This window comes from Patella vulgata, chromosome 6 (assembly GCF_932274485.2).
Source record: "Patella vulgata chromosome 6, xgPatVulg1.2, whole genome shotgun sequence".
In the NCBI taxonomy this organism is placed as follows: Eukaryota; Metazoa; Mollusca; class Gastropoda; family Patellidae; genus Patella; species Patella vulgata.
Window position 1 is genome coordinate 1,784,195 of NC_065884.2, and position 13,598 is coordinate 1,797,792.

The 13,598-nt window shown below is 35.4% G+C and overlaps 1 protein-coding gene across 1 annotated transcript; it reads left to right on the forward strand.

Moving 5' to 3' along the window:
- The first annotated feature begins 10,683 nt into the window (after nt 1-10,683).
- Nucleotides 10,684-13,542, forward strand: LOC126824821 (uncharacterized). Its single transcript, XM_056101664.1, has 4 exons — nt 10,684-10,718; nt 11,413-11,552; nt 13,186-13,335; nt 13,532-13,542. The coding sequence occupies exons 1-4, from the start codon at nt 10,684-10,686 to the stop codon at nt 13,540-13,542; spliced, it is 336 nt and encodes a 111-aa protein (XP_055957639.1).
- Nucleotides 13,543-13,598: the final 56 nt, after the last annotated feature.

Sequence of the window (13,598 nt, forward strand, 5' to 3'; positions counted from 1 at the left end):
ACAAAACGGTATCAGAGCCACCTGTTTCCAACGTTTTCGTCCATTTCCATTCTGTCACAGACTCCATGCGTTTTTGTCACACAAAACGATCCGCATTGATTAGACGCATTCGGCAGACCTTGGTGTTTTTGTAGCGGGGTTACCGGATTACCCAATAATTGCCGAATGATAGGAAGTACTAATATTTATTATGTGTAAATAAACCATGGACGAAGTTAAATGGAATCGTGCAAAACTTTAAAAGCAAACAGATGGTGGAAACTCAGAAGGCGAAGGATTTGTGTGAAAAGGGCGACGGTGTGATTGTAACCGGTCACGGTGTGGGACTGGCAAACACATATTTAATGGTGCTTGCATGAATTTCTTATCAAGTTATAATTAACTTTTCATTACACAGTTTTATTTTGGTTTGGATTAAGGGCACGTAGTCTCGTGGCTGTAAAAAAAAATGTCGCAGGATTTCAGAATTACTTTTATTTGATGCAGGTGTTTGTCCAAGGATTATTGCAGAATTTGATGGTCCATATTGTGCCAGTGTTAGATTAGTGTTCATCCCATTTCTTATGCCTCGTTGTTGACAAAACAGGTTTTCTACAATATCCGAGTTCAGATATCCAGGATTGATGCTGTTTCCATGGATTAACACTCGTTCACAAAGAGATATGAACCCAGTTATTGATGACTGTAAGTCTTCTCTTGTTTCACGTGTAAATAAGTTTTTTCTGACATCTAAAGTAACTGAATCTGTTACATCCTTTTCCCATGACAGAAAACAACCATTAACTTTCCTTAAGCACTTAAATCTTCCATCACATAAGTCTGAAATTGGTCTGTTTTATCACAAAATATGTCGACTAACACAGTTGTTGCTCCAATATCTCAATTGATGATGCAAATCTTTCTGAAGTTTCAATTCTTCGTTGGTATGCTTTCATAAGATATGTTCCCGTGTCAAATGTCGGGGGATTTTGAATCCAATTTGAAAGTTATATTCATAACACTCCATCCAGTGATCCCATACAATAACCTTGCCATTAAGAACAAGATACCTACATGTACCAGCTGAGGACTTGTGTGCTTTCTTGCTGGATTCAAGATTATTACGGTCCTTTTTCAAACAGTGCATACTATCTTGTATGGTAAAAATGAAATGTTCTCTGTAGAAGAAATCTCTGAACTGAAAGTTAAAATCTTTAGGGCTACCGTCAAAAAGCATGTTGGTGAATGTTCTATTTGTAGATGCCCATAATAAGCATTTGGAAACCCCATTTCTCCTATTAGGTCAACACATTCCCAGAAAGTGTTATACAATTGATGAGCCGTTGCTGGATATGCACTAAAATAAGCTACAGGCCACCTGAAATAATTCTTATTAAATGTCTTATAGGGTTGGTCGGTATTTAACATTTGTTTTTACAAGTATTATATAGAATACCAAATCTGGCTTTAACATTCTTTGTTGGAAAATGGTAATAAATAAATAAAATTGCACAAAGAATTACATGCCGGTTTGGTCTGGAAAGCGGAAAAATATTAATTTTTATACGCCCACACAAAGTTTGGTCGTATTTAGAGATATGGGGTTTAACTGCCACTTGACACAAACTAGGTCATTTTGGGACTAACATGCAGGCTTGAAAGTGGAAACAGTATTAATTCTTATACGTCCACACATAGTGGTTGCTTCCTGTTTTGTAATTTTTTCAAAGAAATTCCTGATTTTGTCATATATGTCATTTTATTTAATAATGGGTCCCTTTTTGCAATATTTGTAGTGATAACTTGGAATTAAGATAGAATTATGATATTTTAATACTATCTGTTCTCTGAAACCATAGACGGATCCAGAAATGGATGTGCTACAACCGGACTAGTCAGTTTTCATTTGGTTTTGGAGGATTGACAATACACAACTGGTGTAGTATAGAAAAACTAAAAGAACTATTTAAAAATGACGACAGATTTGTGGCTGCAAAGGAAAGAATAAAGAAAGCAAGCGTTTTAGTCATAGATGAGATTAGGATATAGATGAGATTAGGATGCTGTCTAAGAGGACATTTTAAATGGTTGAATCTGTTGCAGATTTGTGAAAGAAACTGACTGTTGTTGGTGGACTCCAGGTTTGTACATATAAATTGTCTTTTCATGTCTCTGCAATTTAAAATCAAGAGACAGTCATCGACGAAAAGCATGACAATAGGATCGAAAAGTGATTCGAATTTATTGTGTTATTGTATATATTTGCTTTTGGATAATTATATAAATATATTAGGTTATTTTGTTCTTTTTATCAGATCATTGCAAGTGGTGACTTTAAGCAATTACCTACTGTTCCAAACTACAGATTTGATAATGATGATGCATATTGCTTTTAGAGTGAAAAATGTGTATTGGCACTCTCGTATCATATTAATTTAGTGCAGGTAAATTTGAAAAATTCTCAGACCAAGAATAAAACACATCTATTGTTACATATTAATCAGGCATTATGTAAGAGCTAAATCTGCCTATTGCATGTCTTTTTGAGGCCTTAAATGTTATATACATTGTAAGTTATTCATAAAACATTTATGAAGAGGGCAAGACCATAATCATGCCATCAGCTGTCTCTGAGTTTCAGTAGATTAGAATGGTTTGGCCATTTAATGATTTAATTTAAATATGACAACCATTGATAACGTCGCTCAAAATAAGCTAATGTGAATGAAATTTTCAATATTTTCATTTTGCATTATCTATTTTAGAAATATTAAAGAGAGAACGGCCAGCTCTTTATCTAAATCTTACATAATTCCTCTTTAAAAACTTCCAAGTTCATTCCTTCATCCTTTAAAAGTTAGCAGGCACATAAAACACAATATTCACCCGCAAACTTATTGGTTCATCTATGATATCACATTACTTTCCAGTTGACTTAATTTCTCAAACTGGTGTGATGTCACATTTTTAAAAAACAAGTTAAACACATTTAAAATTCTATCTAACCTGTTAAGAAGTGTGTACTATTAGGGTAAAGGCACTGTATATGTAAAATTACACTTCTACATGAATGCTGCAGTGTAGTAGAAATGTTACATGATTGATTATCCAGAATATACATATTGGTAGGAGATTCCTCAAACACTGTGATGCTTCTAAAACATTGATATTGAAGGAAGGGGCTCTTATAATGATAACAACGAATATTGCTGGAGTATACAATGGTATGCAAAAAACTGTTCATAACATGCAAAACGAAAGAGATCCAGTAAAACGATTCCTATAGGAAAATTCAGATTTGACATATTTGATGCAAGACAGCAAAAGACTTTGGCTGCAAGATTACAGTACCATATTAAATTAGCATTTGCACTTGTAGTGCATAAAGTACATGGGCAAACATTACTGTGTGTTGAGTTTGACTGCTTCTTATTTTTGGCCCTTACACAGATGGCCCTTACAGCTATAGATAGATGTACAAATAAGAAAGGGCAACGAATTGTGAATTTCAATATGAAAGCTGCTAACTTGAAGCACCCGGAATCACAATATACATTATAATCAATAGGCGTTCCTTTAGACAACACCACCAGTATAACAAATGCAGAAATTAATCTTCCTCGACTAGAATGTCCCTGGAAACTTGGATAGAGAGTTTATGGAACATATCCCAGAAAATGTTATGCAAGGGCAACCTTTGAGGGATCATCTTAAATTTTTATACTCCAAAGTCTTTGAAACAATTTATAAAATTACAAAAAACAATTTATTCTAAAGCAACTTAGAATTCCTGAAGAGAAACGTGAGTTGTACCTATGATGACACTATGCTTGAAATTCAACACAAGCAAGGTCCAACTAGGGGTTTATTTATTGTTAGTGAACCTGTGTTCAATTGTTTTTGTTAAACTTATTTCAGTTCCACAAAAATGCCTGAAAACGGAGACTCACATCTCAACCTTGAAAACATACATAAGAAATATCGAAATTTAGTAGTTAATGAAAATGAAGTAATTGACCTTTGGATAGGATTATTCGGGGAATTTAGTGACGATGATGAAGTGTTCATTTCGCTGCTTTTCGATTTGTTTAGGGCACTTACTGAAGACTTTATTAAAATTGCACTTGTTGATGCTATTAAAGAATTCAAACAAAATATTCACTGTAAACAAAAGACAAGCCTTGAGATCAAAGGTGACGGCGCTTGGGGAAAAGCAGAAAAAAACAGAACCGTCAGCCAATACATCGGTTATCTCTGTTACCCCCAACATCATCTAGTTCTACTATTGGCACTGATACAACCATATGCAAACAATGTAATAAACTATGGGAACCAGCTGACATATTAGATGAGAACATTGCATGTGATATATTAATTATTGGTTTCATTACCACTGTGTAAAATTAAAAGGGGGTGCGCCATTTCTTTTTTTCGTAAAAACTCCAGATGGCACTGTCTGATATGTTCTGGAAAAGGTAAAAGCAAGAGCAAGGGTAGAGCAAAAAATTCAAAATAATTTTGGTAAAACAGTATTTAGTATAAAAGTTTGGAAAAGGCTCTTCAATAGCCATTTATTTTATACTATTTAGTCACTGGTTTTCATGTATAAGATGAAAAAATTTGTTCGGCATTCTGCTCTGTTATTTTTAGATAATCAGTCATCTGATGTGGGAGAGAAACGAGTTGTGTGTTAAAACATCCTCTTGACACAAACAGCTAGGTCTCGAGAGAGAGGGGGTGGGATTTAACGTCCACTCAACACAAACTATATCATTCAACATATGGTTCAATTTTATTTCAATAATTAGCTTGTTGGTAGGGATGTTTAGCAGTGGGAGGAAACCTGAGGACCCAGGGAAAATCCACAAGGTTGGACAGTAGACGCTACTCCTTATTATGTGTTAACCATTCGGCCATTTTAGTAGCTTTTCATGTAAGCAATTTTAAAATGGGGGCTAAAGGATAAAATTTGCTTAATTTTGTGGGTTTTTTTTTTTAAAAATCCACTTGATAGGGCTTTGGCAGTGTAACACAAGCTGTGACAGGTCTTTTAACTGAAAAAATATTTATAAATACAATATTATGTGATACCAATATAATTTGTAGTTAAGTTCATCTGATTTAACATTTCGTATTTTAGAAAAAAATAAAACAGATGTAAAAATTTCAATTCTGCATAGGCCTACTAAGTACTATTTAATAAAAAAAATATAATAAATAAATCGTCCATTCAGTTTTTAAGGGCCTCAACAAAACCATTTGTAGTTTGTTCCATTTACCCAACAGCATTTTTAAAAAAGAAAAAAACTTTATATGTATATATGTATATCCTGCACATATTCGAGTATTGACGCTTCATAAATTAAAAGTTTACAAACAAATCAGAAAAAATAATTCATCTGATTTTCCACACAATGTTTTAGAAAAAATAATAAATTTAAAAGCCGGTATAGGCCCGTCAAAATGCCGAAGAAAAAATATGAATATCAGAAATATTAATTTTAATGTATTTAATAAACAACGGTGTCAAATATTTTTTCCATAATTAGACAGGCGATGACAGCGAGTTATCCTCCCCTGATAGTGCTTGTTCATAATTGCTATTTAACCACTGTGTGAAGTTTTGTATTATGCATTTAAAAATGCAAAACACACACTTTAATCTTATTTTGAATTTTATTTGTGGCTAATTTGATTTGTTATGATTTTTAAAATTCACTGCGGATCGTTTTGTGTGACGTCAGCGCACGGAGTCTGTGGCAGAATGAAAATGGACGAAAATATGTAAATATTGGAAACAAGTGGCTCTGATATCGTTTTGTGGGAGTATTTATGCAAATCAAAACGACTAGATTGAAGAAACCAGCGGCTGCCAGGCAGGATACGCCCACATTTTCGAGAGATGGATAGAGAACAAGCTAACAAGAAAGTGATTTTTCCTACAATCAAGGGCCATAATTCAGGAAATTACAATTCGATATGCGCATATATCGAAAGGAACTGGGATCTTTGTGTTATAAACTTACATTTCAAGTTTCAACAAAATCGGATAAAAATTGTGACCTCTGTAGGGTCCACAACCTTGATATACCATATTTTTACGCTATTTGAGAACGAACAGCGGCCATTCTGTCTGTCAATTTTGGGGCGATTTTCACAAAATTCAAACTCAACTGTCCTTAAGGTGGAACGGTAATATAATAATACGGTTTTTTAAATCGGATAAAAATTATGACCTCTAATGGGTCCACAAGCTAAAAACATGATTTTTCGTACAATCAGGGGCCATAATTCAGGAAGTTACGGTCCAATATGGGCAAATATTGAAAGGAACCGAGATCTTTGGGTTATAAACTTATATTTCAAGTTTCAACAAAATCGGATAAAAATTGTGACCTCTATAGGGTCCACAACCTTGATGTACCATATTTTTACGCTATTTGAGAATGAACGGCGGCCATTTTGTCTGTCAATTTTTGGCCGATTTTCATGAAATTCAAACTCAGTCGTCCTTAGGGTGTAACGGTGATATAATAATACGTTTTTTTAAATCGGATAAAATTTATGACCTCTATAGGGTCCACAAGCTAAAAACGCGATTTTTCGTACAATCAGGGGCCATATTTCAGGAAATTACGGTCCGATATGCGCGAATATCGACAGGCACCGAGATCTTTGGGTTATAGACTTACATTTCAAGTTTCAACAAAATCGGATAAAAATTGTGACCTCTATAGGGTCCACAACCTTGATATACCATTTTCTTACGCTATTTGAGAACGAACGGCGGCCATTTTGTCTGTCAATTTTGGGCCGATTTTCACGAAATTCGAATTGAGTCGTCCCTAGGGTGTAACGGTGATATAATAATACGTTTTTTAAAATCGGGTAAAAATTATGACTTCTATAGGGTCCACAAGCTAAAAACGTGATTTTTCGTACAATCAGGGGTCATAATTCAGGAAGTTACGATCCGATATGAACGAATATCGAAAGGAACCGAGATCTTTGGGTTATAAACTTACATTTCAAGTCTCAACAAAATCGGATAAAAATTGTGACCCCTATAGGGTCCACAACCTTGATATACCATATTCTTACGCTATTTGGGAACGAATGGCGGCCGATTTTCACGAAATTCGAACTCAGTCATCCTTAGGATGTAACGGTGATATAACAGAACGGTTTTTTAAATCGGATGAAAATTATGACTTCTATAGGGTCCAGAAGCTAAAAACGTGATTTTTCGTACAATCAGGGGCCATAATTCAGGAAGTTACGGTCGGATATGCGCAAATATCGAAAGGAACTGAGATCTTTGGGTTATAAACTTACATTTCAAGTTTCAACAAAATCGGATAAAAATTGTGACCTCTATAGGGTCCACAAGCTAAAAACGTGATTGTTCGTACAAATATTCGTTACGCATCTCTGTGTTAAAATGATAATTATTTGGATTATTAGGAATGTGCTTAACCAGTTCTGTCACATATATAATAATGGCGGACACAAACATTGTCCTTGAACTCAATTGTATTCCATTTTACACACACAGTGGTGACGTGTATTTCCCATTGTTTCTTCAACGAAAGTAGGGGACTATTAAAATGGCTGCGTTCGTCCGTCCGTCCGTCTGTCTCACTAGAATTGTTTAAATAAACAATCCAAACCATTAGACAAAATTCGAAGTCCTAAAAAAACGGTATAGACAAAATAGTGTAATAAGGCAAAATAGCCCGTGTCTCCAAATGACGGATTTGCTGTGTTCACGAGTCATTATCACAATTTCACTCCATTTTCCAGACACAATGTTGATTTGTAGTTTCTATTGTTTAATGTGTCTTATTCAAACTGATACTGGTTATCAAACTGTATTACAGGAGAAATTCATTTTCCGATGTAAAAAAGCTGGGGGGGGGGAATAGGCTGCGTCAGGGGATACCCCAAATTAATTATAAAAAAAAGTTTGTACCATAAATAAATCTGTCATTTATTATGTTGTGTATATGTTTATGCGATATGAATCTATCTACCATACTGACATACGAATAAATCTATATATCTGTCATACTAGCATACAAATACATCTATCTATCATAATGACATACAAATTGTATTTGTGAAGGTGTGACGGAGAATAACCAGAATATGCTCCCTGTTCACTGTTGATATACAAGAACACGAGTCACATTATCAGTCAATGACCTCATGCAAACTTAATCCGGTCCTGATGACGCCATTGGCGATACAAATAGCGTCGGGATACATTGAATCGTAAAATTTACCGATGGCGGCTACCCACGACAACCATGTCCACACAATGGGAGCACATTATATTTATTAAGGGATATTAATAGTATTACAAAACAATATGTTAATTGTGAGATATTAATAATATTACAAAACATTATGTTAATTGTGAGATATTAATAGTATTACAAAACATTATGTTAATTGTGAGATATTAATAGTATTACAAAACATTGTGTTAATTGTGAGATATTAATAGTATTACAAAACATTGTGTTAATTGTGAGATATTAATAATATTACAAAACATTATGTTAATTGTGAGATATTAATAGTATTACAGAACATTATATTTATTATGAGATATTAATAGTATTTACAAAACATTATGTTAATTGTGAGATATTAATACTAGTTCAAAACATTATGTTAATTGTGAGATATAGTACTTACAAAACATTATGTTAATTGTGACATATTAATAGTATTTACAGAACATTATTTCCTTTACATTTTGTGACGAGTAAATATTTCAATAGCACTGATGTTATATTTTTAAATAAATACATACCACTATTGCTTGCATTGCATCCATTAAGGTAATAAAAATTTGAATATGGAAACAGGCGAAACGTAGATAAGCAATCAACTCTCCAGATGTATTTCACTGTGTTGCAACATAAGATAATTACAATAATAAGATGAATGTATGCCAGTACACAGACAGACTATAAACTATGAATTATACTATAAACCCTGTAAGTTTGCCCGCATTTATCTGATTGTAAATACTACATCTAGGACGGATTCAACTGTTGTTTTACTAGTTGGACATGGAATCAAATCATACAGCAGAAATGGAATCAAATCATACAACAGGACTGGATAATCTGGCCTTTGATCCGGGTATTAAACATGGAGACAAAGGTACGAAATTTATATGCGGAATGGCCAATAGTTTAATAGCCCTCCTCACGTGAATGGCCACTGTTTTGATGTAAGTTTTACTCAGTGACTAATCGTTTAATGGGACCATTGGTCATCTAACTGTACAGAAACGGGAAATCATAGCCGCTAGTGGTGGTATTTGGCTTTAGTGTTTTTGATTCAGTTCAATCCATATCTCTCAATTGACAATATGTGTGGTTGTTGTTTGTTTAAGCTCCGCTTCCACCGAAGGTTGAATAAACCCTGGAGGTTGAGAAGGCGTCCCCCCTGTCTTAATTGACAATATGTGACAATTCGAACTGTTTAAATCACAATCTTGAAGGCCATTTAGAAAAGGGTTGACATCACGCCATCGTGTTGGCGGAAAAATTATCTGGTAATTTTGCAGCTGTGTCTAGCTGATCATATAGGGAGAACACAAGGTCCCGTGTACTCATTGGCGTGCACGCACGTACAAGAACCATTGACAGTTGTAATTCTATATAAATGTAGCGCCACGGTCTGTTCAAAATTTCCCTCATAGCATATTGTAGGGCGTATAGTGCAGATACGTGGGACATTAAACCCCATTTCACTGCAAGAATATCCCAAGAAAAACAACAGAATTATTCCGATCAAGCATTTCGTTCTGTTAACTTCTTCTTGGTGTAAATTGGGGGGGGGGATGGCTGAATGGTTAGCGTGCGCGCGCTGTATCATGAAGTCTGTCATTGAGTCGACTGGCGTGGTTTCGAATCCCCGGTTGTACGTGACAAGGAGTAGGGTCGCCTGTCCAACCTCGTGGGTTTTCTCCGGGTCCTCCGGTTTCCTCCCACTGCTAAAGACCCCTACGCGCAAGCGAATTATTGAAATAAGATTAAAACCATATTTTAGTCCCGAAATGATCTAGTTTGTGTCGAGTGGACGTTAAACCCCATTTCTCTCTCTCTCTCTTTATTGGTGTAAATAGATGGAAACCACAAAATTATTGGACCATGACCGCGTAATTGTCCATGACTCGGAGAGATTACCCCTTCTGTCAGTCTGTCCAGGTAGGGTTCGGGTTATTTACGTCTGTCTTGCCAAATTTACGGATACATATAAACTGCTCTCGTAGACGGAAATGAAATGAAATGAAATGGGGTTTAACACCCTATTGTACTGCTCCTATACTGGGCTAATGAAGACGGACATACGCCATACAGTGTGCTATGAGAGAAATTTTGCCCGGATAGCTGCACTACGGCCTACTCTCATCGAATTCCAACTGTCAAGGGATCTTTTATGTGCACTCCAATGTGTACACGGTACCTCGGTTTTCCCTCCCGTCCGAACAACTGAATAGCTATCCTTGTCAGACCCTCCGTCCTGCATCAATGACAAGGGGAGGGGGTGTGGGTGTGAACGGTTCTGATAGGTAGATTTACATTGATTGTCAAGAACCCAACGGTAGGCGTAGTTTTTTCTCTTCGTATTTTAGGTATTTTCTATACTCCGATGTCAAAATCGATATCGGAAGCCCAAGCCATGGATAAAGACGCCATCATACCGAATGGTACCCTGTTGGAATCACCTGTCACTGCAGGCGAAGCGCTACCAAATGCTGGTAAAGATGTAACACAAAATGATACCAAAACGGAAACTTTTCTTCAGAAAATTAGACAGTCATCATACAGATCCAAATTTGTCCAGAGTCTTTCACTTTCTTTTGCTTTCTGGTGTTTTGTAAGTACTATTAATCTGTATTTGGTATGGAATGTGTGTCATTACTTGACGATCGTAACAAAACCTAACAAGTCATTTATTGCGATTTTATGACCAAGGTCTTGAGGTGAAGCTATTTATTTAAAAGTATATTAAGCTATTTTCTGATTCGAGGTATTGTTATACATGTACATGTATATATTATTTCTTGGCCCAAAATTATCGAACATTGAATTCACAATGTTACATTACTTTATTTTAACGATATCAAACACTACTTTATTTTAACGATATCAAATAGCTTTAACCATTTATTTGTTCTTAAAAATCTATCTTTTTTAATCATTTTTAATTTGTCTAGCACACTTGTATATTTGTATAGCACATATTGTTTCTTTTGGTTTAGGGATTTCAAGTTGGTCAGAGAGGTCCATCATTCTTGGATATCCAACTAATAACTAACACTAATGTGGAGAAAGCTTCCACGTTTTTTACTGCTGGTTCTGTGGGTTATCTGTGTGGTTCCTTTATCAGTGGTGTGCTGTATGACAGATTTAACAAGACCCTTCTACTGTTCTTGAGTTTAGTATTCATGGCTATCACGGTCGCCGTACTACCACTGTGTTCACCATATGAACTGATGCTGGCGATCTTATTGGCTAATGCGTGTTTTATTGGCGGATTGGATACAGGTAAGAAACCGATATATTAATCAAAGACAGGAAATCCAAATTGAAATTGATTAGAATTTGTTTAATGTGTATTCGATGGATTTGGACATAGAATTTATATTTTGTTTAATTGACGTTCCATCATCTATGGCCGGCGGGGTGATTTACCTAATTCCACCCAATACCCCCATCGAATACTACCCAATACCACCCGATTTCACCACATACTACCCAATACTACAACATAATATTGCAAATTACTTGATTTCAAAAAGTGTGAGATATATCGCGCGAATTCAATGTAAATAGCCATTTTTAAGAAATTATGGTATAAAACATACGACAAATTGTCACAATGTTGTATACGAATAATACATATTTTTGTAAATATATCTATCCATACAACAAAAGTTGTAACGGCCGCGTTCTTTCTCTTGGGGACACGTGTAGAGATCATCCTACTCTGAACTCGTGGACCCACTAAAAGGATGCCTTAAATGCAAAAGTTGTTATATGTTTGTCATCTTGTTTATGTTCGTGTCTATTATTATTTTTATCAGAGTAATATCATGGATGAAATGTGTCTAATCTGAAGAATTTAACGATATGTCTCGATCACCCAGGCCTATATAGTCTACGCTTCGGCTACAACTAATCTTTGGACAGAATAGAAGCCGCTGTGGACTGACGGATTGGGTACACAGTTCGCCTAATGACTTATAGGATATGTTTCATTCTATCAGTTGACAATAAAGGGTGATGGTCAACAAGTAGGGAAAATATATGCTGGAATGATTCGAAATAAATAATTTTGTCACTATCACAGGAACCAAAACCTTATTCTTAATCCATGCCTACAATTATATAACTTCTTTTACAGCTGGAAACGCTCGTCTTGTTTCCATATGGGGAGAAGAGGAAGGTAGACCATATATGCAGGCCGCTCAGTTTGCGTTCGCATTTGGTGGAGTTAGCTCCCCCTTAGTGACAGCACCTTTTCTTGCACCTAAAGCTGAAGATGTATCAACCCACTCCTGGTCAACAAACCTAACTTCTTCTGTTGTACTCAATAATACGCTATTAGATTATAACATCACCAATGATAACTCAACTCTAGGAAACAATATCACCACCATTGCTGAACCTGTTGAAACTAAATTAATCTATGCTTATATAATATCTGGTATTGTCACCTTACTATCCGCCATTCCTTTCATGGTGATATATTGTCGTTACAAGTCACAGAAGATGAAAAGGAACCAGCCCAAGAACGGTCTCACAAGGGATCTTCCTTGGAAATATTTCATAATCGCCGTTGTTCTTTTAAATCTGTTCTATGTTACATATTGTGTTGTGGACAACACCTTTGCAGCTTACCTAATGACGTTTGTGGTAATGGAACTCAAATGGAGCAAGGCGAAAGGTACTCAAATTACTTCGGTATATTGGGCAGCTTTTACCGTTTCGAGATTTTCAGGAATTTTTGTTATACGTTGTTTACGACCAGTTGTAATGTTAATAATATGTCTAACACGTTTAATTTTAAGCTTCACTGGTTTTCTACTTTGTTCACATTTTCAAATCCACATAGGAATTTGGATTTTCGCCGTTTTAATCGGGCTTTCAATGTCGGTTATATTTCCTACTGGGTTTACCTGGGCCCACGAAAATCTCCTCAACATAACTGGCAAAGTCACATCTTTAATTTTAGTTGCAGCATCAGTCGGCACCGTGATCAATCCTATTATTATTGGATACTTGATGGAAGAGTTAACTCCCATGTGGTACTGTTATTTATTAGTATGTGAGAGTTTATTGTGTTTGACGATATTTCTCGTTTTGCTATTCGTGGCTAAGTTTTTATCAGGACCCAAACGTATTGTTCCAACTCCTACAATAGAGGTTGAGTCACCGCAAGCAAAATCTATTAATAATGGCACACCTTTCGTACCAAATAATGTATCATCTGAACTTTGAAATTCCCTATAAAATAATTTTAGTTGGTTATTAAATAATGTGATATAGATTCTATTTATTATTTTAAATACAGTATATCATCTGAGAATG